Genomic DNA, 27,222 nt, shown 5'->3' with positions numbered 1-27,222 from the left:
GGCAGAAGGCTACCTCAAATTCTCCCTTCTGCAATCTAATCTGAGGAATTTTGTTCCAAGACAGACCAAACCAGTATGACCCTTTTCCCTCCTCCCTGATTTTGCACATTCAGAGCCCCCCAGTGCTGCTACGAGTCTGTCTCTTCAGCACAATAGCACTCTGGCTCTGAGCAGAACGATCGCAGCATATCCCTTCCCTGTCTCTTTACTCCTGCTCCCCTCATGCATGCTCCTCATTTGACTGTGCCCATGGAGATGGACAAGTATCTTTTGCCAGTGTTAGTGGCTGGCCTCAAGTTGTAAGTTGTGTGTAAATCAAAAGGTGCTACCCTAACTGCTATTATACTTGGTTATTAACACAGTGAACAGAAAAGAAAATAGGAGAACGTCACAAAGCAAGCTGAGGGTGAATCCCTGCTTTCAGTAGCCAGAGAATTATCAAAACAACTCAGGTATTTTTCTTTGCACAACATTAATGTCAGGGATGTTCATCGTATAATAGTGAAAGAATTTGTTTACCGGAGTGAATTTTAACAATGTTAGCAGAAGTTTCTAACTTTGGGGATATAAAGAGAACTACTCAGTGTTTAGGGATAAAGGAACTTATAACAACATCAATGCTTGGAAAAATTAAAACAGACAGATACTTTTTTCCTCACCAAAACTCGCTGAATCTTCCAAAGGGATATTGTGCTGTCATACTACAGCCCTGCTTGCATGGGAAGAAAGGGTGCTTCATCAAGAAACATAAAGTAAAATCTGCTGTTTATTTCCAAAATGCATACTGGACAAGCAACAGCAGGCTACAAACTTCAGGTTTAATTTTAATGACACTATCTCTTGCGCCATCGCAATAATTTTATTTTTTCTGAGTGTTTCTTCACAGTACTTATAGAAATAGCTCTTTTCAAGCCATAGATTAGCACATTATGGTTATAAGTGAATAGGAAAACAGTAATGGTAGAGATGGTAAGTTCCATTCTTACTGTAAAGTTCCTCACAAGCGTTTGCAGTTTCTTTCCAAAGCCCTATCAGCTGTATTCTGATCATGTGCTCTGCATCAGTTATTCCAACACAGTATTGAGAACCAATTTTTTCAATCAGTTGTGTCCAAAATGCATATGCAATCGCACATCTGAGTTGTGTGTACAATTACTGAGATTCCATGCGTGCATTGGGTAATTTCTCACATAAATGCACTTAATTAGTCATCTGTGCATGAGCTTTCCTATTTGCATACATACTTAGGGCAATTTTGCATGCAAATTAAGCACTTTATATATATATATGTAAAAGTTTGACTCTCATCATGTTTACTAAACAGAAGCTTATGTTAGATCTGGAAGAAAATAATTGAGTTGTCTGACAGCATACAATACAATGTGGTAGCTTGCATATGGGTTATTATAGCATCCACATCCTGCTGAGGTTTTCACAGAAAGGTTATTAGATTTATCTCTCATAAAATACTTGAGGATCAGCTGTGTAAATGACCAATCTGTTGAAATATCCGGATAGGTGAAGTACAGGTTACACAATTCTGCCCATAACTTGCACCAGATATAATTTGTATTTGTTGTTGAAACCCTATAATAAAAATGTCCCATCTCAATCCTGTGCTTCTTCTGAGGCTACAGTAAAACCTGGTAAGTGATTTTGACATTTCCTATTGATGGATTAGTACAATCATTGTACAGTCATGTACAATATGCTTTATTAAACCACAAGTCTGCCTGTAACTCATAATGGAAGATGGTGTAGGAATATCTCTCATAGTATTTCTCTCTCAGAGAGATCAAAACCACACATTATCCATTGTCTATCAGAGTTACTTTTTTAGCTGGGGGTTACCCAGTCTTGTACGTACCGATATTTTTAGTGCCTACACACGTGTCCTAGACACAGTTAGAGACGGTCTGACTTGAAAGCATGTGTGTGGTTCGGAACAGATCAGATGATGTGAGACCACAGGATCTATTGGTCAGAGTTAACAGAGTAACTACAGATAATCTCATTAGATGAATGCATGAACTTGAAAAATTAATCTTTGGAGTTCAAATATTTCTAGACACTGCCAAAAGGCAGCAGTTATTCTGTACACAGAACTCTCTGGGCTTGCGCAAGAACCCCACCAGCACCAAAAAATAGCACATATCAGTTGAACAGTAGAGTCAGGTTACAATTGCCAATGGCAGTTACCAAAATTTTTTACCTTGTGACTCTTTCTCTTCCTTTCTGTTTATGTGTGTGGAGGACTTTGGGTTTTATTATTTTTGGCCTGCAATCACTCTGTATTATTCAGCTTACCATGTACACAACGTTCCTAAATAGTTCCCTTTTATCTCTAGACTTTATTTCACTTAGGCATGTAATATTAGTAGTAGAACTCCTCCACATCATATTGTTATCCTTATTTATAGCTAAATCATAGTGATTCAGATATTCAGATAAATTTCACATACATCTGTAACTTAACTGAAGTTGCATGGAGACAAACACTAAATTTCTCACTACCTTTTTAAACTGGAAATATCCCGAATTTCTTTGGGTGTGTGATATTTTGCCATAAAGTAATCTCTTACAAGAGCCCATCTCTTCCTCTCTCTCCAAATTTTCTTTTCTCATCTTTTCAGTTCTCCTATTCAAATCCATAACCTGTCAAATCTGTCTCTTGTAAAGTGTTTTGTCTTCCAGGTGGGTTTTGACCAAAAATGCTGACAGCTCCAGAAAATGACTTCATATTAAGTAGGTAACTGGGGCTTTCTCTGAGGAGTTCTGCCTCAGCATTTAGCATGCACACACACACCTTTTGAGAATCTGCTGTGGTGCTAAAACTGTTGGATATATGCAGGAGGAAAGAATATTTGGGAGGCATACAAAAAAGCTGGATGCCACAAAAGGCAGAGAGAGCTCAGAATATAACTTCTATTTATGTTTTACCAATCTGTGCAGAAGAAAACATGTACTTGGTTTTTTCTGATGAAGAAGAAAAAGAACATGTATTGTCAGTAATATAAGAAAGCCCGATCTGGACCTCACTTTTTTGCTAGATAGAAAAGTGATCATTTACTAATATTGCTTCTCGTATCAGTGTAACTGATTTTGAGATGTGGGCTGGAATAAGCTATATTAATGTGAACATTTTAATGTCGATAAAGCCATGTCCATCAAAAGGGTAAAGGCAGGCAATGGTGAAGTGATGAGGAGAATTACTGCTATACACATTAAAACCAGCAAGTTTTAAAGTTACAAGTCTGAAAAATTCACATTTTCCTTTGGCAGTCCCTATAAAAACCTGTTAATTATGTTGGTATTCATTTGGAGTTTTCTGATGTGTGATGAGTAAAAATTACAGAGCTGTAAGGATTCATAGGGTAGACCCTGCCCCTTCCCCTGGTACCTTGTTGTATCTGTGAGTATATGCAGTGGTATGGGAGATCACAGAGACAGGACTTGTCAGAAAAACCTTCTCCTCAGCTGCTGAGGAGGCTGCTTGGAGAGAGTGGGGAGGAAATCACTTGGTTTATATCACTTCAATAAGGTTCTTCTCAGATTGCTGTTACAGCATAAAGCCTAGTGTGAAAGCAACCATTTTTAGATGATGACTACTTTGGGTAACTCTTTGTTTCTGAGGTGATGTTGCAATCATGTTTAAACATACGCTTGTATGAAGAGTATCTTAAAATCAGTGAGTTTGTGGAGGCTTTGTGGAAACTGGGAATCTGTGGCCTTCCTCTCACTTGTAAGAGGGCACAGTGGCTGTTAAACACTGTTTTTGCTAAACCTGGTGGGGTTTCACTGTTCCAGTGATCTGAAGCATTGCATCACAGAGTGGCCTGGGAAACTGGCTGCCTGCTGTCTGACATCTCTTGGAGTATATTCTCATGGTGACTTTTTGTCTGAGGCACCCAGGTTTGCCCATCAAGCAGAGAGGTCATTTTCTGAAGGTGTTACAAGGGGAATATTAACATAAATAGGCACATAAAATAGACATCTTCTGAGAACAAACCCAATTCCGGTTTATTTTTTTTTAACACCAACTGCAGCCCGCTGTAATGACACAGACCTATGAAACCTATCATTCTACTTTTGCCTTTTTTCTCCATTTTTGCAGGAATACAATAAATTAATAATTTTAAAAAGGTAGAAATCTTACTGGTTTGCATAGTTCAATTTTGTTTTACAATATTTTAATAAGAGTTACATTAGTATAAGGTGAATTATCTCACCTAAGGTGAAAGAGACAAAGAATTTGGATTTTTAAATTGATTTTAATATAGCCATTGCTGGCATGCTGCCATAAATGCTTGCATAGTTCCGGGAGGACGCCACAGTATGTCTCATAATTGGAGGTCAGACTACACTAAAGTTGGCCTCCCTTGGTCAGTGTAATTAACTGAGCAGGAAGGTTTTGTATAGGGCCTCTGAAGCTGTATTTTCCTCATTGCCATTCACATTATGAACTCAGAAAGAGAATCAATAGGCTCCACAATGTACTTGATCAGTAGATAGTGTAAAAGAGAGGAAGTTCAAATTCCTTGGCACTGCAGAAAGCAGGCACTGTCTGGCAGGACTGAAAATGTGACTTCAAAAATCCTGTTTAACCAGGAAGGTAGATGTATTTTTCTCACCATTCCAGCACAGAGTTAGCACATGCAGAGTAGTACAGAATCAGCTTAGATTAAAGTATATTCTGTTCCCATTCAGTGCTGCTTTTTCCTGTGGATTTGGTCTTCAAGTCACCTTCTTCTCTGCAACTCATCATTTTGTCTTGAGGTTTTGTATTGGAGCCAGGTCATAGGTAATCCAGAATTTTGAGCTGTGCCCAACCTTTGTGTAGTTCCAGTGATTTGCTGTTGCTTAAAAAAATTACATAAATGTACCAAAGTCTGGCTTTTACTGTTATTATTTTCCCTCTATGGTTGTGATCTTCCTACTCAGGAGCATCCTTTGTTTCCTGTGTTGGTTTCTGCCTAGGTCTTGTAGATGCTTGGGTCTTTCCTTGATTGTCAATTTCTCTTAAACTTTGATTTACCTTTCACTTCAGTTCCATCTTGTCCCAGCTTCCCTACACATCATAAAAAGATCCCAAATGTGGATAAAATCTGAAGGCATTTCTCATTCATTTCAGTAGTTTTCAGTAGTTTTCAGTAGTTTTGAACTACTGACATAAATGTATGATTTGCCATTATCTATCAATCCAGAATCATCATTATTTATCTGGTTCTGTCCTTTGTTACTACTTTTGACACAAACCAGAACTAGTAATAATGACTCTCCAAATCACCGATCATCTTGCTATCTCCTATTTAAGAAGCAAGAACCATCAGATCATATGGAAGAAACCTAAAGTGTGGTCTGCACATTGTATTAATGTAATTTCTCCTTGCTTATCAGACTTTTTAGTAAAACCACTTTTTATCCTTAGCATCTAGGCCATAACTATTTACTTGAGTTCAGAGAAACATTTACTTATCAGAGGATTAAACAGGTTAAGCCAGCGGGAATATTTCCCAAATAAGGAATTCAGATATCAGCCCTAAGCTAGAAAGGCAAAAGCCGCTTGAGACTTTGTTTTCTCACCTTCTGTCCATTTAATTTGTTATTCCCATGCTTTCACATATTTGATGGCTGCTTGACAATTCTATTGTATGTTATACTGTCCCTCAGTGATCACACCTCCCTCTCTCTCATTTCCTATCCACAGTCACACAGCTCACATCTGATACTCACCTCCACCACTAAGGGTTCTATTGTTCCCTTGGTATGGACGCACAACTCCCACTGCTGTCAATAGGAATTACATGTGTGCCTCCAGGAGAGAAAAATCCCCTGTGTACTTTACGCTCCTCATTATCTTGGCACAGTCAGTTCTGTAGATGTCTTGTCTATGAGCCTTTTTTTCTCTTGAGTGTTATGCAGTATAGCAAGTTGGCTCTTAGGATCAGCAGTTTTGCTCTTGAGGTGTTTAGCAAGTTGATTTACTGTGCATGTGTACGCTCTTCAATGTCTTCATCCAGCCAAATCCACATCTTGTAGCATTCATATGTTAGACAGTAGAGCTTCCTATTTCCTTTTTATGCAGGAATACCAATTCATAGTCTCCCAGCAGACTCAAGGCGAAGTGAGAGTCTGAAGTTAATCTTCCCAAATAACATATGTTCAGGCCCAGCTTGGACCTGTATGCTTAAATGCAGTGGTTTGTGAAAAATTCAATAGGTACGAAAATGCAAATGGCATATTTTAATTTTTCTTACAGATCCAAAGGAAGATATTTTATAAGCACTTCATGTCAAGTGCTGCCAAACAAGGAAGTAGTTGAAATAGTAGCTAATCAGTTAGCAAAACTTTAATTCCTTCCAAAACTAATCGGAGTGTCAAGAATTGAAGAAAAATGGTAAAGTGAAAACCAGCACATATGTAAAACACTGATTTCCACTGTGTGAATATTGGATGTGTATTCTCTTCTGGTCCTTCTGGAAACACGTCAGTTTGGAAAAGTACCCGGTGTTATTAGAAACATATCTGGGAAGAGTAGTCACAGTTACCAGAGCTTAGAAAAGAGGGATGGCAAACTAATTTGGGAAAAAAATCAATTTCTCATCAGATTAGAAATCAACTGTAAACATGTTGAAGAATTCTATTTTTTTTTTCACTACTGCTCTGCCTTTTCTTCACAATCTGTTGTGGTGTCAGACTTATTTTGACAATACTTGTAGAACTTGTCATATTAGCAAAGTCATCAAACAGAGTCAGCACATGCACAGCAACAGCTGTAGTTCAGCAAGAGTCAAAATAACTGGCCATAGGTAGTCACAAGGAAACAGCCCCGCTGTACTTTCACAAATCCAAAATATCCCCAGAAGTCTCCAGAGTACTTGTAGTTTCATTTAAATAGCAACAACTGCAGCTGCCCTTCAACCTGGCACAATCTACTCCAAACTTTGAAATTTAGGATAAAAATAAAAGGAACAAATTTAGATTTTATATATACATATAAGGATTTATTTTTGCTATGATAATGTCACTCGATTATTTCTGCCTTTGTGAAAGTGCTGCACAAAAAAAGAGTATACACTAAATTCAGTGCAATGATGGGATTTATTTAACGTTATGTAACAAACTCAGAAATACTTGTTCAAAACCAAAGTAAACCCCATAATCCAGTAAGACTGTAAATTGGTGGAGTAGGAACAATCTTTTCATTATTTGTATCTACAGAGCTTAACACAATGAGGTCTCAGTTCTTCGCTAACATTTCTAGGTGTTAGCACAATGCTATTAAATCTACTCAATAGCAAAAGATGCCGTCAGTGGATTTATGTGTCTCGTTTCTTTGGAAATGTGTGAATCTAACAGAATAGTTTAATGGCCAGATTTTTCAGCTGCAATGTCTGATTTTGCACGTACATCAGATAGAATGCATCTATTTATGCAAATTGCCCTTGGATTTATATGCACAAAATATACATGCCTGAGAACTCCTATTTGCGGCATTGAGCTGCATTCAGAAAGGAAAAAAATCATGTTTGGATTCTAGGGCCACGCTGTAGGAAAATAGCAGGAGCCATACTTAGCACTCAAAACCATTACTGTCCGTTTTCAGTTGTCTATGAAAATGAAACTGACTTTAAGTTTCACTTTCCAGCCCTGTTTTGATCTGCCTTTATTTTACACTAGAAAACCTCTCATTTAGTGCAGTTAGCTTTATCTGCTACTGATGAGAATATGGATTGGGCCTGACGTGCCTGTTTTCCTCTAAATAAAGATGGGCCAGGCACACGCTGGCTCACGTACACAGCTGAGGAGCTAGTTCAGGCACTACCCATTTTTCTACCTGATCCCAAAACTAACGTTCACTCAAATCATTCTCAGGACAGCACCTGCTGTACCATCCGCTCTTCCTGGCCAAGGTTTGACTAACCCATGAGCAGAGCCTGAACCAGAGTGCTCACCGACCCACACACCAACCCCTGTCTGCCCAAAGCCCACCCAGCCTCAGCCCTCACTGCCCTGCCACAATCCTCACAGCCCTGCCACAGCCCTCAAAGCCCTGCCGCAGCCTTCACCGCACTGCCACAGCCCTCAAAGCCCTGCCACAGCCCTCACAGCCCTGCCACAACCCTCAAAGCCCTGCCACAGCCCTCACCGCCCTGCCACAGCCCTCACAGCCCTGCCACAGCCCTCACCGCCCTGCCACAGCCCTCACAGCCCTGCCACAGCCCTCACCGCCCTGCCACAGCCCTCAAAGCCCTGCTGCAGCCCCCGCAGTCCTGCCACAGCCCTGCCACAACCGTCACAGCCCTGCCACAGCCTGCACAGCCCTGCCAATCCCCAGGTCCTTGTGGCATCCTAGAGGTTTTTCCAGGACCATGTTTTCCCAGGTCCCCCATGGCTGCCCTGCCAGGCCTGTCCCTCCCAACAAGGTGATACCCAGCAAAGGCCTCTGCAGGACAGGGTGATGGGGCTGTGATTCTTTCTGGTGTCATTTTTTTCTCTCTCCAGGTATCTTAGTTTTTCTACCATTATTTTTTTTCCTCCTCAATACATGATTTTTTCCTGTAGATGTGCTACTCCCCACATGCCACCTTTCCCTCACAGCCCAGGCCATACTCTTCTCACTGAATGTGTCCATCATCCCCAACAGATGTCTCTCCTGTGGCCATGCCAGCTTTTCCTCACTGCATACACTTGTTTCCCACCTGGACATGTTACTTTTTTCACTAATGTGTACATCTTTCCACTGGATGTATTAGTTGACCCCCTGGATACACTACTTTTTCTCAGTGGATACATATCTCACGTGAATATTCTGGGCTTTTTTTTTTTCCCTGTATATTTTAGTTTGTTGTCTTTGGACAGGTAAGTTTGTTCTGTGTGCATTCTGTTCTTTGCCTCCCCGCGCTCCCATGTGCGCGCCCGCCCTCCGCGGGGCGCCGAAGGAGGCGCCGAAGGAGACACCGACATCCCACTCCCCCCCCCCATGCCTCCCCTGGCCGCGGCGGGGCGGTGCCTGTCGCTTTAAGGCAGCGCGTGCCCGCGCGGCCGGTGGGCGGGGCGTGGCGGCGGCGCGCGGCGGGCGCTTCACCTGCAGCCCAGAGCGGGCAGTAAGCGGCGGCGGGAGTGGGGCGGCAGCGACTCCCCGGCCCCGGCTCTGCTTAGCGCAGCGTAGCGCGGCTCAGCCGCAGCGCCACAGCCCGGCGGGCTGGGCCGGCCGGTGCCCCCGCCGCCGGGGCCATGAGGACCGGCTCGCGGGTGCTGCTCGCACTGCTCGCGTTGCTCCTTCCCGTCTGGGGCTCGGTGGCAGCGGTAAGTGGGGCGCACCGCGGGGATAGGGTATGGGGGGGAAGCAGCACCCGCGGGCTCCGCGCCCCGCAGAGCTTGCGCTGCCTGCTCAGCACCCTCTACCTGCACCCGCGGCAACTTCGCGGTCTGTGCGGTCGGGGTGCGGGAGCGTGAGAGTAGGTGAGCGGGAGCGGTGCCCCCGCAGCTCCCCTCCACCTTCACCGCTTCTCCCTTGTTTTATTCTTTTTGCGGTTCTGAATTACTATTTTTTAACGCCGTCGATCGCGTTGCATCTGGTGCCTGCGCCACGCCAGTGAAACTTGCCCTCCGCGGTGCGCGTCCCCAGGTAAACTTCGCGGTAGCGGTGCGTCCCGGTGCCGCCGCGCCCGCAGAGCTTCCGCGCCCCAGCGCCGCCGCGCAGCGCTGCCCGCACCCCGCCAGCCGCCCCTCCGCTGCCGCCGCACCTGCAACTTTTGTCTTTACAAGCCCGTAAACACCGAGTGGGCCTGATCCGCGCTGGGGGCCAACGGCCTGAAAAGTTTGGGGTTTTCAGGGTGTCCCCCCCCCAAATTAAGGGCTGTCCGCGGAACATCAGCAGATGCCGGAACGCGTGGCTGCAGCGGTACTGGGCGAGGGGGCCGGCTGCTGGGTTTGGTGCTGGGCTGGCGGCAGGAACAAGAGCCGCTTATTTTCGTCCCTGAATCCCCCTGTGCCAAGTTGAATCCGTGACGATGTCCCGAGTGCAAGCCCTCGGGAGGCTGGCGTCTGTGCAGAAACAGCCCCGGTGCGCTCTCAGCTAGCGAGCACCGTTTCAATAATTGGGCGATTTCAGATCTAGAGCCTATTATCTTCAGTCATACCTTTGGAAATATTTCTTAATGGCAACATCTTGCCAGCGACGGTTAGAGTCCACGGAGCCGCCGCTTCCCTGTGCTTCCCATGCAGTAGCTGGCATCCGTCTTCCGAGCGTGATTTTTAGCAGAGTACGTTGGCTTGCTTTCTGCTTACTAAGCTCTTCCGAAAGGACTCTCCGCTCCTCTTCCCTTCTGCCTCTCTCCGTAATGCAGCATCGTCTGTGTCCAGCCGTGCTCCTCTCCCCGGGGAGGCAGGAGCACGCCTGGAGTTGCACTTTCTTGGGGAAGTGACTCTCCCTGGCTTCGGCTGCGGGGACTGGAGGTGTCGGAGGTGCAGCCTGCATCGCTAAGCGATGCTCTGGCTTAGCCTTGCCGACAGCCCGGGAGCGTTAGAAATCCTTTGCCACCGGCACTTGTATGTGCATAAGTCACCTGGCACTTCCTCAGCATACATCACTGGCTTATGTGCCTTCGATGAGTTGAGGGGAGTTGGGGTCTGGGTCCTTCCTTGCTGGGAAATGTGTACCTCATCCCAAGGAACCTGGAATGCCATGGCTGGACTAACCTGTCCCTGTGGCAGGAGCTGGTTCCCTGCTAAGCAGTCCAAAGTTACAGCAGAGTTTTTAGCTGGGTGCTTCCCCTTGGGTGCAGGCAGGTTGCGTGTGGGGCTGTGCTATTCAGTAACGTTATTATATTAGGCATCCTCTCCCCAGTGCTGGGGCAAGCGCGGAGCCTGGAGGGTTGCAGAGGCAGCAGCTGGCAGAGCCTTGGGTGCTGCTTCAGGGCAAAGGGGAAGGAAGGGAGCTGTAGCTGGTCATAAGCTCCTGAGGCCGGTGGGAGCTGGGTTTTTTCTCCTCTTCTAGTCCTGGGGCTTGTCCAGTTTCTTAGTAGCAAAACTCGGTGATTTGAATGTTGCAACATCAGGCCTTTGCGTGGCTCCAGTGTGAGTGCTAGCCTGATGAATTGCTGCTCTTTGTTTTCTCCCCTCTTCTGATAGTGCCCAGTATCCCAGCCTTCCTACAAACAATGCTCTCTTGTAGTCAGGCAACTATGTGCTGGCCCATTTTATTTTTGCAGTTACAGTATGGATCCGCTCCAAGAGATAGGCACTTCAGCACAAGCAGCTTCTACTTGTACACATCTTTACTGTTCAGGTTTGCCTGTGCCTAAACACGTAGTTATTGGGTGCAAAATGTTTTCCCCAATGACAAAAGTCGTGGTGTGAGTCTTCCTCATTTTGTTTTTGCAGGCACACAATGGGGATCTTACAGTTAGACCCACATGCAAGCCTGGCTTTTCAGAAGAAGACTACACAGCATTCGTCTCCCAAAACATCATGGAAGGGCAGAAGTTACTCAAAGGTAAGTGGAATAAAAAGCTTAATAGGTTCTGCAATAACTGTATTTTTGGGAGGTGAAAGGAGGTTTAAAGATACTAGGTTTTGATGGTGAAATTGTCTGCAGAATTATGTTTGTAGGAGGATGAAACACTAAGTGGTTTACCTGAGTGCAGTTTTGAATACAGATGAATCATTCAAAGTCTGTGTGCTGTCTGCTTCAGGTAGATTGTTTGCCTGTAGTATGCGAGGTCATTGTTTCATTTCTAAGTCTCCCACTCCCACCCTGTCTGAAGGAACTCTACATTTGATATTTTAGAAAGTATTTTATGTATGAAATTCAAAGATCCTTAAATTATCTCTGCTTTGAAATGCATGATAAAGCAGACGTTGTTGTTGGAGATGTGGTAAACAAGCCTACAGACATTCTGTTCACAAATGTGGCATTCATTTTCATTACTGCCCCACTGACAACATGAAAACACAGGCAAAAAGAAACTACCAATTAGCTTTATAGTAATTGCGGGATTATAACCACTTCTGTGATTGTAAACTCTAAGACATCTTCGTAATCCAAATAACAATAGATTATCCTGTGCATTGATGTCTCTCAGTTTGAAGTTAAAAATAATTAAACTTCATATTTGCATCATGCAGAAAATCATTATTTGGAGTAACCAAGGCAATTTGTGAAGATCAAAATCCTTCCCCCACCCAAAGCACCCCCCTTGAGTTAATTCACTGTCCATTGGTGGATGCTACAGCAGTTCACATAGTATATTGTGCAAGTTGGGGAGCACAGCAGGACTTGATGCTCTACTCAAGGGTTTATAACCCTTTGCTACTTTCTTCTGAGTACATTTACTTGCATGCATATGCCTCTGCCAGAAAGCTGGGATTTCTGTCTTCCTCCAGAGCAAACACCTGCTCAGTTACTTTGATTTTTCTTGAAAGAGAGGAAGAGTTGACAGTATTCTTTCTGGCTTCAATAGAATCCAGGACTGGACATTTTTTCTGTACATGAGTTGGCAGTCAGTTTTGTTTCTGAGCCCAGTTGTCTTAGTTTTGCTGTTCAGGAATTCTCTTGAATTCCTGGCCTGGCATCAATTAGTAAACGTTGGGGAGTTTACTTTTGAAGATAACCAAATAGGGATTTGAAATAGACAAGCCCAAGAATATAGCAACACTTAAAGAGACCAAGTACCACTTGTTTACATATTTAGTATCAGTTTTTCCCAAACTTATACATTGTAAGGCTGTATAGGTCAGTTTGAGTAAATTTCACAGTAAATTTTATGCTTTTTAGCTTCGGAAATTGTTTGATAAACAATGTCCTCCAAATACTGTAGAAAGTCTTGTCATTAAAGTATTTGCTCGGAGGAGTATTTTTTGCAGTCTAGTGCTTGACAAATTGTGCTGCGTGTTTATGTAGGTGGACAATAGGGATGGAGCAGAAGGTCTGTTCAGGGGAGTTAGCTGGCAGTGACTTCGAAGGCAGCACAGTGGCTGTCATTTCATTTCAGTTTTAACTGATAATTTTTTAAATATGAAATTATATTTAGATAGGCTGTCAAGTTGATTTGAATGAAAATATATTTCTGTTTAATTTTATGCTTTAGGGGCCAGCTGTAGATTTACATTAGTCATGGCAAACCTGCCTCTGATTTAGGGCTGAACTGGCCCTTGGGATATTGTGTATGCATGCGCCACTTGTAAGATCCATGTCCTGATAACGCTATCATGAGTTATGCCATTTGTAAGCATTTTGTCAACTGAAGGAAAAAAAAAAAAAAAAGCAAATGCTGTGTTTGATAATAAATAAACACCTTTTAATCTACAGTTAAATACATGCTGTGGTTTATCATAGGAAAAAAAAGATAGGTAATTAATTTGTACAGTAATGGAGGAGAAAATTCTTCTTCATGCTTGTGTTCTTTATATATACTCTAGCATGTAAAATTGGTAGTTTTCCAGTTGAGGTTTAATTTTACTTCCTCACACTTGATGTGTCTGAAGCATAAAATGTTTATCTCTTTCTTCCATCTGGGTGAAGTATTGTACAATAGTTCAGACCAAAAATGGGTTCAGATTGCTTAGTGTATCATATTTGATAGATTGACATATGTACTGTTTCACACCATCTTACCACGCAACGCTTTGCTGCCAGCTACCACCATCTTACTCATCAGCATTCAGTAATTCATTTTCAGGCCGAATGGGACTGTTTGCCTGAAAAAAAGTAGGTAGGAATTCACCTGTCAGTGCTTTCATGGAACTGGGGGGGATAAAGTGTGCGTGTGTGTGTGTGTGTAGTTCAGATGGCTCTCGGGGAATTCCAGTGGGCGAACGTAAAGTCTTTACGCTGTGTAGTCCTCACCTGGTCCTCAGCAAGGACAGCTGAAAGGTTTGTTCATCAGAAATCGGGTGGTACATGGACCTTGGCATAGTGGCAGTCTTCAGCTGGCATTGGGAAGTTTAGATGTTACATGGTTTGGGGATAAGCTGTGTGGCAATAAACCCAGCATTTTCCTTTTAAGCTTTGTATCCAGCTCTCAAATGCATGCGATGTTATGAAGGTATCAAAATGAAAGTGCTTATAGTATTCTAAGTTTGAATCAACTTAAACAGATAATGACTGCTTATAATTGACTCATTCCAATGGAAATAGCTTAGCTTTAATTTGACAACAAAAGCTTTTACAGAGTCATTGTTTTATTATAAGTATGCCATAAGCTATTAACTACTACTTTGTGGTTCATCTTATTTGCCTGAGTCAGCTCTCTAACATCCTCAAAACATACAGATTCTACCAGGAGCTATTTGTTACCCAGTAATTAACTTGTTTATGATAAATGGATGGGAGAAATGTCACGGCATTTTGTTTTATGTATAAATGAAAAGCATCTGCATTCTAAAAATTTCATGTTAATTAGACTTAAAATAGTTTTCTCCAGTAGTGCCACAAATACCACATATTATCCATTGCTACCAACACTGTAGCCTGGTGATGGGGTATTAACTGAATTGATTTGTGGAGCTAGTGCCCACCTTAGAATTTGGTCTTCGTTTTTGTTTGCAGGATAATAAACTTAGTCTTGGTCACTGATGCATGCTGATGCTTAAAATGGGATCATTAATTGTTTTCTTCAGCCTGAGGAAAAATCTCAAAGCCTATAGTATGTTGGAGGACAGTTATGACACGGGTATCTTTCTCTTTGCTAATCATTAATGTTAACTTAAAATGGTGAGAACATTGGTCCTGAGGGGTGGAGAGCAATGACATGCAATACTGCACTGAAGGCAGTTCAGCAGTGCCTCAGGAGATCTGATCCCTGAGTATTAACTCAGGTGTATGGGAATGATAATGACTATTGGCCTCTTGGGGAAGGAGATAAATAAGGAGTAGGATGCTGAAAGTGATATGTAATATGATCTAAGGGGAACTGATACTCTTGATACTGGGTTTATGCCCTTTTCATTTTTTGTAAGGTTTTTGAAGATTGTAATTAAAAAAAAAAAAAATTTTTTTTCAAAATTAGAAATTCCAGTTTTATTGGTGTGCTGTGAGACCGTGGCAACTGGTAGTGGGTGGAATGACATCACGGTGTTAAATACGTTCTTTTTCCAGCATAGTACCATCACGATTGTAGCAGGTCACCTCTCAAAAATACAGCTATACAAGACAACTCGGAGCTTTCCCTGTGATCAGCAGACAACGTAAGCAGTCGAGATGTACAGCCCCTTCTTTGTTTTAATGTGCATCTCTTCATCTTCAGTGATTCATGTTTCTGCTGCCCATCCTAAATAGTGCCTGTATGTAGCAGGATAATTCACTTGTGTGGGCAGTTACGTTTGGGTAGAAGCGCGTGGAAGCAGAGTTTATTTTCATATGGGAAGATGAATAAACTGTGCCAGCATGTTCTGTGTATGAAACCAGAGGTAGCCAAGCTTCATGCAAATGTATAAAAATGTAGTTGCTTCCATAGTAAGATTTTTACTAGTGTTGTTTTTGGTAAAAAAAAAAAAAAAAAAAAAAAAAAAACCCAAACAAAATCATATATAAAAACTTCATGGAAATATCTAGGGTTTTATTCATAAGAATTCAGTATAGAGGTCGTCTCTTATAAGTTTTTTAGAGGTAGGATGTTCTTCATGGTCAGAGCTTTTTATTCTCCCCACTGAGGTTTCAAAGCCTTCATCTTTTTCAGCTCTCATCACCTCCGATAGTAAAACATAGGAAGGCTGCAAATACTGTTTGGAAAGTATAGAACATATAGATCAAAAAACCCCCAGTATCCCAGTTCTTCGTGGGATGGTGTAGAAGCAAACAGTAAATAAAAACACCAAAAGGGTGAGGGGAGAATATGACCAAGCTCTTGTGAACTAGGTTTGAGTCTGGTTGCTAATAACTCATGTAATAGCAAATGTAGGGTTATACTCTACCTCCTTTTGCAGGTAGATGCGCTGCATTCTTGTAGTTAAAATGATATAGGAAACTGAATGTGGAGTGTTTCAGTGACATGTACCAGCAGCTTCACTTGAAAAAAAAAAATCATACAGCCCCGAAATACTATTACATCCGTGAAGACTGGCCTCTGAAAGCACGAGACAAAGCTTTCAGGAGGAATGCTAACAGCTTTGCGAAGTGCCCGGGGGGAGCAGCATGCCCCTGCGGTGACAAACCTAGCAAGTGAGTGTGTATCTGCAGTGTTGAGTGGCCCCAATATGTGACGTAGCTAATGGGGATGCTCTGCCTGTTTATGCATCTGGCTTCCCACTTCTCCTGGATCTGGAGCCCAAAAAGTGCATAGGTACCCAGCTGCTGTTAATTTTGTTCAGAGCTTGGTGCAGGTCAAAGTCTACCTCTGAAGCATACTCAGGGGGATGCTCCATCCCGGTGGCATCCCGCCTGTGGCTTTAGGAAGTGCAGGGTGTCTGCAGTGCCACTTGTGCAGCTGGTCGTGCCTCCATCTTCTGAGTGCTGTTTGGGGTGTTATACAGATGTTTTTTGGAAGCAAAGACTGTGAGGAATGTTGGGATTTGTTCTGGTGTTTGGTGGGACTTTTGAGCACCTCTTGAGGGTTGCTTGGTCTTCATAGCGGTACAGAAGCTCTGCTGCAGCCTGCTGAAACATCCAGTGCCTTCTCTTAGCTGCTCCAAGTTTAAAAGGCAGAGAGACTTTTCCATTCATGCTTTCATTATTTTCTGGTCTGTGATTCTGCATGAAAAGCAGTTACTGAAGTTATCGTACACATAATTAGCTTCACAGTTCCCTATTAAAATCCAAAAGTAGGCGAAAGTCCACTGGGAACCCAGAACTCTTTCTCTAACCTTTCTTCATTCCTTTCTTGGAGGAAAGAGAGTCAGACAGACATCAGCTTTCTGTGTTAAGCTTGTACATGCTCCAGTGAAGCTGCCTCTCAGAAAACACATCTCACATTCCACAGGACAACTTCTTTTAAAAGCTGTTTCTCTTGATGGGCACACTGTAAATCAAAACCCTAATTTCAATCGAGAGTTCCAGGGGAGACCCCAGAAAGAGCTCGTGCAGATTGGGGAACTGCCGATGCATTTTTATTTTTAATGTTATTCTTCAGATCTAACTTCTGACACAAAAATGATGTTTAAGATGACATTTTTATCTAAATAAAACTGCAGTTAATGAGACTGGAGTAGTCAATAACACACTGTAGAGTTAATCCCGTTACACTGTTTAATAACTGTATATATTGCTTTCTAGATCAGAGCTTTGAACCAAATTCCTCAAACCCAAGTAAAATTACTCTTTTCTGCTTTCTGGGAGCTATCTGATTTTTATCTGAATAAATCTGCTTCTCCAACAACAGTCTTGAAGTTTCTCTCCGTTTTCAGGAATTTGTCAAAGAATTGTGCTGCTTCAAATTAGGCACTCGAAATAAATAGATATTAAGCAAGGAAATGAAACAACAATTTCTAATTTATTCATTTCTTTATGCTTAGGCTTTTAGGAAATAAGCCATGTAAGGAATGGTAACAATTTGTTATTTCTTATAAAATACCTGTTATCTTGAACTCCATACCAATGTTAAGTCTATAAGGTTACAAAATGTCAATTTTAAAGTCACTTCTTTGTGCAGAAACTGACTGTCGCTGACAGAGCTCATAAGCTCTGATCTCACAGAGCAGATGCTGAAAGCATTTTGGACATTATGTTTTTTTCCATGTGGCAATTGAAACTTATTTATTCTAGCAGTGAAATATTTTCTTGCTATATTTTTATTGACCTAATGCCAGTACTCATTGTCTAATTTCATTGATACTTATGTGCATGTCTCCTCCTGCCTTAATTTCTGCCCTGGAAATGAGCGTGATACTTTTCTAGAGGTCGCTTATTTCATTGCAAACTAAAGCTGGTGAATACTTAGTTTGACAGTAGCGTGGGCCATGTGCACAGCTTATAATATTTTAGTAATATAGATAATACTTAAGTTTTATTTGAAGGGCAAGAAGAGATTAAAACTACAGAGGATAGGATTTCATTGGAAATCTGCTTCTTAATATTTTTTTTGTATAATAGAATGAGTTTGAGTAACATAGGGAAAGAAGGGACTTCCTGTTTGATTTGAGGTTACTGATATATTAAGAATTAGTGCCATTCCCGTATAAAACTTAATTTTACTTTTAAGCAAATGGAAATAGCAAGAACTAAGACCAGAAAGTGGTGTTTGAGATATAAAGACCCATATTTGCTTTGGGAAATTCCAGTTTTGAATGGTTTGACAAGAGCCAGACTCTTTAGTGGTGCACAGAGAAAGGGCAAAATGAAATGGACGTAAACTGAAATGCAGGACATTGCACCTAAATGTGTGAAGAAACATTCAGTGAGGGTGTGAGTGTGAGGGTTGTTGGGCACTGGAGGAGGTTGCCCAGAGATGTTGTAGCATCTCCATCCTTGGAGGTGCTTAGAACCGAACTGAGCGCAGTCCTGAGCGTGCTCTGGCTGACCCTGTGCTAAGCAAGGGCTTGGATGAGATGATCTGCAGAGTCACTGTCCAGCCTCTGCTGCGCTCTGACCCTGTGAAAAGCTTTACAGGTAAATGTATGAAAAGGCAGAGGGATGAACTGAGCTTTTCTGCAAATACAGATCAAATAGCTTTAAATAAAAACATTGCAACAGCCTGCAAAAAACCCCCAAAATAATGATCCTTACAGGGAAATTGTATTTCTTTAACTTCTTGGAAGCACAACCTCTAAAGAGAGAATAATTGAAACACCAGGGACCAGCATTCTGCTGTTTGCTTCCATTAATGTCCAGACTTAACTTAGGCATAGTTCGTCTCCTGGCATACGGAAATGTTACATTTAAATTCAAAAAGCTCTTGGTTTCCTCTTTATTTTTAGTAGAATAAAAGGAGAACATATGGACTTTCTGTTTTCCCAAAATATTTGTCATTAGAACTGGCTACTTCACTTCCTTCAGCAGTATCTTCCCCTGGAGAGTTTTCTGCAATACAAGAAAATAGTTGGGTTTAACAAGATTTTTTTTTTTTTTTTTTTTTTTTTTTTTTTGCCAGAGGCTTCATGATTTTTTTCTTGCTTATATTCATTGTCCCTAATTTATTTATTAATTTTGAATTGCAGTTGCACAGAGGGAGAGAAGTGGCAAATGTTCTGGCATATGGGCTGCTCTGTCATTGGAAGCAGCAGCGTTCAGCCTCTCTTGCTGCCCCACGCCTCATGACCCCAGGCTCCAGCATCCCTCTTTGCCAGCCTGTTCAGATTCCTGCCTTCTGCTCTCTTCCGATACAAAATTGTAATTATTTTTTGCTTTGCCCTCGCTGCTTTCCTGCCACTGTTCCTCAGCACTTGCCAGCGTTTTGTAATAGAGAGCCAGTGGCAGTAATTCAGCACTCGGCTAGTTATGCTGTGCAATAGCTGCTGCTTGGAGGGGTCACATAAACTACAACCTATTAACATTAGCATGGTAATAGCAGCCACTATGTGGAACACACAGTGGGGATGTTGGAAGCTCCTCCAAGGACCTCAAAGATATATAAGGGCCACCCATGAAGGAGAAAAGAAAAAATAAATGGCCTTTCTGCTTTGAAATGAGCCAGTCTGTGTGTTTCATTGATACCCAGAAGCACTGCAATCATTAAGGCTATTACCATGTCTATTATAAATCACAATTTTGTAGCAGTTCATAGGTTAGTCACAAAAATTACTTTCAGTCTAAAATTTTGTTACATGGAGCTTGTCTAGTAGTAATTCCAATCCTTATTAAACAGAATTGTCTTTAAAATAATTATGAATATAGCAATTATCCAAAGATAAATAGTCAATGTTACAAAAATTGTTCCATACAAAGCTATGTCTGGGCTAACTCTGTCAGTTCATGTCTAAAGAATCATCAAAGGCAGGTCAGTGAAACAAACATTTGTTACTTCACCGTGTATCAGGAAAAGCATATTGGGTTTATTGGTATATGAAATAAAAGCATCAAGAAACAAGCTTGTGAAAATGTTAGAAAAGAAATGGTTGCGCTTGAAAAACTGCAAATCGGGATTAGTTTACAGCATAAAATTTAATAACCTGTTTGCTCCTGATACAGTCAGTGGTGATTAATAGGTAACTATTTAAATCAACCCTGAGTGTTTGATCAGTCTGCTTTGTAGGTGCTGCTTTTTTTTTTTTCTTTTTTCTCCAAGAAGTCTCGCTGATTTCACTGAGAGCTGTTCGTAGTATTACCTGCACCATCTCATTACAGTCTGTTTGCTGGTATTTTGTGAACTCACGTTAAAATGGGGCTGAAGGAACTCAAGAGGATGCCTCCTCAAGGCAGGAGCAGCTCCTTTCTAAAAGGCTTGTTCCCAGTGTGGTCCTGAAGATCCAGTCATAGGGACCACAGCCAATATATTCTATTGTTTCCCTTTCCTTCCTTCATGTTTAAGCTGAAGCGCTGCTGATGTAATTTAAACCTGTTGCTATTTGTGCTATTTGTCATAGACACAGAGAACAGTTGTTGCCTTTTTTTCTCAGTGTCTGTAGGCTGAACTGCTCATCTGTTCCCTTTCATGTGTTGTGCCTGGGCTCCCTTCTCTGAGCCCTTACGTTTGCTACTGCTTGATGCCCCGAGTTGATGTGACTATACCAGCCAAGTCTTGCAGTGCTGAACAAATAAGGACGATTACTTTGCCTGTTTTGCAGGCAGTACTCCAGTTGATTTATCTAACATGATGACTGCTTTTTTTTTCCCTTCTAAACAGTATGACACTGTTGACTCATGTTCAGCTTGGGATCCAGTATAACCTCCCACATCGTTTTTTGAGGAACTGCTACCTACCTAGTCATTTTCCATATGTGGAGTTGATTAATCCTGCTGAATCGGGTTACCTTGCTCCTCTTCCATTGGATTATATATATATAATTCAATATATATAAAATATAAAATATTTTTTATCAGCCTGATCTGACTTGCTAGGATTGTTTTGAATTCAAATCTTGACTTCCAACAGAGTTTCAGTTGCATCCTTCTTTTGTATCATTTGCAGATGTAACAAGCATATGCTACATTCCTGTATCTGTTCTGTTAGTAAAAGCATTGAACAACACCAGTTCAGAACAGACTGTCACAGAGCCCCTGTGACAGAGCCTTCTGTTTTGACCATGAACCATTAAAACTTATGCTCTGGATAAAGTTACTGAAGTAACTAAAATTTAAATAGTGGCTTGTAATCTGACCCTTTTGTATCTTGATGCTGTATATCTGGGATCTGTAGGAACACAAATCCAGACATCTCCATTTGTCAGTACTTTTCTTGGCTTTCACGAGAGTTACAAACATTGGGATCCTTGAATTTTCACCATCTGGAAACATTCCAGATTAAAATCCTAAAATAAATTCATGCTGTTGCTGTTGGAGTGGAAGGACTGCTTCAGTTGTCTGTCCAGTGTTGGACACACTGAACTTGGAGAGGTTTTTAAATGCCGCAGCTCATCTGCTGGCCAGCTCCAGAGGTCTGTTTCCAGGCTACAGGACATGGTTTTCAGTATGGCCTCCCCCAGGGCTTGAGTGAGGTCTGCTCAGTAGAAGACATTTTTATTGAAGGAGCTGTTACTAATCCCAACATGAGCTGAAATAACAGGATTAATTTAAAGCTAAGTAGCAGATGGGAGTGTTGTACCTGTATGTGGACTGTGGACTCTGGTGTAGTCTGTTTTCACTGTACTCGTTAGGGATTTTGACCTTTGCTGTGTCCCATTTCCCATCCTGTGATCTGTCTAATCTTGTAATGTGTTGAGAGCAAGATGTTCACTCTATGCAATACAGTTAGGTCTTACACTGCCTGTTTTTATCATATCCGTGTTATTCATAGAGCTTTTTAGAAGGCCTAGCTCACACTTAAATATTTTACTGTTTAGTATCTCTGTTCAATTTTCCCGATTATGCTGGCATGTTTTTGGTAACTAAAGACAGCCAGATGCATGCTGATCTCTGTGTTAGACGAAGAGACTCCCTCTGCTGATAAGACCTGATTCTGGAGCATCTCAGTTCAGGCGGTGGAAGAGCGCAGGGTTAGTGGAATTCCAGTATTTATTTCCCCCTCGGTGAAAGTGCTTCCCTGGGGAACTGGAAAAAGTTATCCTTTCAGGTCCTGTATTCCTTGCTGCATGTCTTTTGGAAGCCTAATTATTGCTGGCTGGTTGCTTAGCTCCCCTGAAAACAGAAGATTTACACAATTACGCATGAAAGGCAACTGTTTTGCTCATCTCCAGAAACTTTAAATGTTTTTATTTTGTGCCTGAATTATTTGGGTGAATTATATATTCATTTATTTATCTTTTCATGGGCTTTTGAACATTTTTCAAATGACTCAATGCCCTCTTTTGCCTTTGATCCTCTGAGGAGGATAAATAAATGTGGGTAAATAGCATTTAAAAAAGAAAAAAAGAGATTTTCATGTTGTTTGGGTTTTTCTCTTCCTGTGGAGAGAAGGGACAGGTTGAGGATGAAGAAAAATATGTATCTGGTTGCTTGGACAAAGGAAAAACTATAGGTCATGGCAAGATTTGGTATGATAAAATCTTCAAGGGTGGCAGCTATCAAAAATATTTGGATTGCACCCAAAGATTTCCCTATACTGTGTTCAAACTACAAGAAGAGACCCTCATCAGGAGAAGTTCAGTGATCTCTAGGTCACTAAACTCTTGATGCTTGTTCAGGTAACTGAATAGTAGATTGATTATTCCTGTGCAAACTTTACTGAAAGAGATTTTTGAACTTTTTTTTGCCCAGAGTTTGAGATATAAGAGAAATTGAAAGTTAGAAGGCTGGTCGGTATAGCCTGGTAACAAGCAAGCTACTCTAAATGTACTGGATGGTTCTGATAGCTCCTGACTAGAAGGAAATAGAGGAGGTTTAGGTTGGATATTAGGAAAAATTTCCTCACCAAAAGTGTTGTCAAGCACTGCAACAGGCTGCCCAGGGAAGTGGTAGAGCCCCCATTTCTGCAGGTGTTTAAAAGACGTTTAGATGTGGTGCTTAGGAACAATGGTGGATGTGGCAGTGCTGAGTTAGTGGTTGCACTCGGTGAGCTTAAAGGTCTTTTCCAGCCTGAACAATGCTATGATTCTGTGAAACCCATGTAGGACTGTGTGTGGCAGTGGGCAGTTAAGAAATACTGGGAGACATATTGTATTAGACATAAAACACAGGTTTAATCCCATGTTGATCAGTGAATACCTGTTGTGTGAGTCTTTGCAGGAATTTCCGAGAGTGGTGAGTTAACTGTGGAGTTTTGGCGAAGCTCAGAGCAGATGATGCATTTTATTGGAATGAATTTTCCTAGTATTTTCAATAAAACAAAGTTTTATTTTCCCTTTCTGCTGTGAATTGAGGTATAATGTTTGCTCTATCCTGTTAAATAGCAGCAGAACTTAGCAATAGTGGCACAGCTGGTTTTACTTTTATAATAATATAGCAAGTTTCATTGCCTGGGAAGACGTGATGATGAAGCAAAGTTCTGTTAATGCAGCAGTAGCATCCTTTGGCAATGCGACTGTAAGATGGAGAGTTTAATGTCTGTGTAGTGGGGTTACTTCTGGAAAAAATCCAGATAATTAAAATAGGGGTGGGTGGGAAGAAGAGATGTAGGATACTGGGTGCCTGTAGGGTTGGGTACTCCACAAAACTGCTGGGAGTTCATGTTGGGTTTGGACAACTCCAGAAGTGGCATGTATTATGGAGACCTAAAGAGGAGACAACATTTCTGCAACAGCTCATTAATATAGAAGTGATTTTTCAACCTTTCATCTGTATCAGGGTCCCTTGTGAACAGTCTCTCATTGCAATATATTTGTTCTCACCTTCAGGAAATATTTGTGGGGAATTGCACACTGAGAAGCCTACTGGTCTTAGGAGAGCTGTCCTGAAAAAGAAAAAAGGGAGGATAAAAAAGAAGGCAAAAAGCTCAAGGTTATATACCAAAATCAGTAACATATGCTCAGAAGAAGTTAATACCTGGTGAATGTCAATTAAGTACTTCCTCAGCTAATAAATAGCTTAGGAGGTATAAAATTTAATACTCCTAAAATTGCAGAAGCCTTTGAAGAACACTTAAATTGGACTTGCTGGGAGCAGGAGATTTAATACTGACCTGTTTGGAGGTGGGTACTGAAAAAATACGATGGAGTGACGCTACTTCTTGAGTATGGAGTGTTTTGGGCTTAAGCTTTTCTTTTTTTAGGTAGCTTGTGAAACAGTTTATTTTTAAGTTCTTGTGAAACACATTAGCCAAATTGCACTAGTAACCAGTGTCTTATTTATGAGGCTAATTCTAAGTGTTTCTGAAGGCTCAGCTGGCTTGGGAGTGGATTACTGCGCCACAGGAATAGCATGAATAGCAACTCCACATAGTTTTACACGTGGCCATACTGCAGGTTCTGCTTACTTTCAGTCTTAAAAGCATAAATCTGTTGCCTGTTTAAGGATCTCAAGCACTAGAATAATTCTCAATTTCCTTCTTCTGTAAGGAGGAAGTTCTTTACTGTGAGGGTGGTGAGGCACTGGCACAGATTGCCCAAAGAAGTGGTAAATGCTCCATCCCTGGCAGTGTTCAAGGCCAGGTTGGACAGAGCCTCGGGCGATGTGGTTTAGTGTGAGGCGTCCCTGCTCTTGGCAGGGGCTTGGAACTAGATGATCTCAAGGTTCTTTCCAACCGAAACCATTCTATGATTCTGTTCCTTCCCCATCATGGTCACCTATGGGAAACAAATGAGAGATGTGCACACTGTGTCTTGGTCAGTCTCCTCTTTTGAGAGGAGAGCAGCTAAGCAACAAAAACTGCTCAGAAGTCACTGTGATGTGATGTAGTAGTTATGAGTTTATTTGGAAATCAGAGCAATCCACACTTTGCCCCAGTTGGTTTCCTTCCTGTTGAGCGGTACCCCCTGTTCTTTCCAGTTGTGTGGTTTTCCTAATCCCAGTGGCAGTCATTTTTTTTGGCATTTACAGTTAGCAGACAAAAAAAAAAGTGAAGTAATACATGGCATTTGTTTTGGCCCTAGTCATGACTCATAAATAGGATTAACATCTGTGCTGATAGTTTTTCATGATATATAACCAGATTGAATGAACAAAGTTTTCATTTATTGCTGTCCTTTTGCCATTGTTATATTTATGGAGCTCCAGTGTTGAGTGAAATTATATGCTCATGTATAGAGGAGGATTTATATACATCTTGTGAATTTTAATTTAGCCACCATATCTTTTTAAACTAAAAATGGCTTGTTGCCTTTCCCCAAGCCTTACAAAACTTTTTCAAGATCCTTCCCCAATCTTACTCTGTTGAAGACTCGTGCTGCTGCCAAGTCTACGACAGTCTTTTAGTTAAGAGACAATAAAAAGAGAAGTGAAACTTCCAGTGGATGTAAATCCTTATAATCCTGAAATGATGTAAATCAGTGCAAATCCTGAAGTAATTGGGACTATTCTGACTTACATCTACTGAAAATCTGGCACATAATATTCCTGCTGGTCTTTTCTTTTGCCCAATAGTTGCTCTACATGGAGTTGGCACTGCAGACAAAGCGCTCTCTTACTAGCTGACAGAGGGTGGCACGGCTTCCAGCACTGCTGATTCAGCACAGCAGAGGCCATTTTCCTGATTTCTTTGTGTGCTAGGTTAAATTACTCTGCAGGCTGGACTGGAGCCACAGGCCATAGTTTTACAGCCTTATAACATGGTATCCTAGCCCATGGCATCTGAGAGGTCTGGCTGTGCATGAAGCTCTTCTGCTTTGCTGTAAAGGATTTTTAGATTTGGCGATCTGTCTCTTTATAAGCTAACGCCAGCAGTACTGAAAATATTTTGATTGTCTAGTTAAGACATAATAAAATGGGGTTTTGTTAATTGCAGGAAGGGATATCATGGGGATCAGAGTAGTATGAAAACTCCACTGTGTGTGTTTGTCATGGCAACGTTTCTTTAGATTTGCCTTACAGAATTACAGGATAACAAATAATGAATGTAAGTTTTTAATGAATATAACACAACAGTACAACCGGGGAGGCGTCCTGTCTGAGTGCTAGGAGCTATGCCATGAGAACTGTTTGAGTGACTTACCAGAATTTTGGGCAATCCATTTCCTTTTGCATCTCAGTATATGGACATTTCTTGTCTAGTCTGAGTGGGTTTGGAATTGAACCAAAGGGGTGAAGCAGCGGGATGCACTTTGTGGTGAGCTTTGTCTTGCTCACATCCTACAGAGCTGAGAAGTGGGATGTCTGTGACTACTATAATCGGCACATGGGTAAAGGCGAAAGCATGTTTTCTATTCACTGACAACTACTGGCTTTGTGTATTAAAAAAGCATAGCCAGCTCTGCTTGTACTCTCCAGTTGGGCTTCACGGTTGCAGCTCATAGCAAAATTGGTCTGGCTTTCTTTGAACATGCGCGTTTGATGTTCTGATTTACCCTCTCCCCTCCTATGCTCGTGATCCGTCCAAAAAGGACTCTGGTGAATGGAGAAAGCAACACTGTTAATGAGGGGAGAAAACTCCAAATAGATCAAAAAGTAAAAGCCATCCTGCTTCTGGCATGAAGAACGATCTAAGCCAGTCCTGTCTAAACCAGGTGTACCAGTGAAGTTGAGACCAGGCCTAAAGAAATTCCACAATAAGTTTACAAGTTTCATTCCATCTCTTCTCCCTCATGTCTAATCACATTGTTTTCCCACTGTAAGGGGCTTGCATTGTATCAGAAGGACAGGCAGCCCATACATGTGGTTATTGTTGAGTTGCCTTATTGCTTTTCAGCTTTATCTCTCTGGTTTAAAAATAAATAAATGAGCACCACCAGCCAAAGCCTCCCGGTTTTAATACAAAGGAGGATGTATTTTTACAATTAAGAAGTATTACTGAATCAGGATATTTTTCAGACAATGATTCCCAGAGTGTGATACAGAGGTGAAGTTGATGTTGCTAGTTTCAATGCCAAAACAAAAATGAGCAAATCGGGAAAGTTCTTTCTGAGCAGTTTTTTCTATTTTCTGAGGCCTAGTTCAGTCTCATGGTATCAGGTAGCGCTGCCAAGCAAAGGGTTTATCTATTGATTTCTGAATGTATTGTGTTGTTAATCTAAAACTTCTTTCCCCAATGGAATTTCTATTCAGAAGGCTCTAGCCAAGCTCAAGAAAGTTATTTGATTTGGGAAGTTTGAAAGAATAATAAAAGAAGGATTGATGCCATTGGATTTTCATGAGCTCAG

General features: G+C 41.6%; 1 protein-coding gene across 3 annotated transcripts in view; it reads left to right on the top strand.

Annotated features, from left to right (window-relative positions):
* Nucleotides 1-9,054: 9,054 nt before the first annotated feature.
* The window catches only part of LOC115615267 (cadherin-4), a 460,442-nt gene continuing 442,274 nt past the window's right edge, over nt 9,055-27,222 (top strand). For 2 of the 3 annotated variants that reach the window (XM_030503209.2, XM_030503210.2), the window contains exons 1-2: nt 9,055-9,309; nt 11,389-11,500. In XM_030503209.2, the coding sequence (XP_030359069.1) occupies nt 9,238-9,309; nt 11,389-11,500 (184 nt within the window). In that variant the 5' untranslated portion in view covers nt 9,055-9,237. The remainder of the gene's footprint in view (nt 9,310-11,388; nt 11,501-27,222) is intronic. The other variant, XM_032920281.1, reaches the window with a different exon arrangement.

The sequence above is a fragment of the Strigops habroptila genome, chromosome 13 (assembly GCF_004027225.2).
Source record: "Strigops habroptila isolate Jane chromosome 13, bStrHab1.2.pri, whole genome shotgun sequence".
In the NCBI taxonomy this organism is placed as follows: domain Eukaryota; kingdom Metazoa; phylum Chordata; class Aves; order Psittaciformes; family Psittacidae; genus Strigops; species Strigops habroptila.
This window is presented reverse-complemented; position numbering and strand designations above follow the sequence as displayed.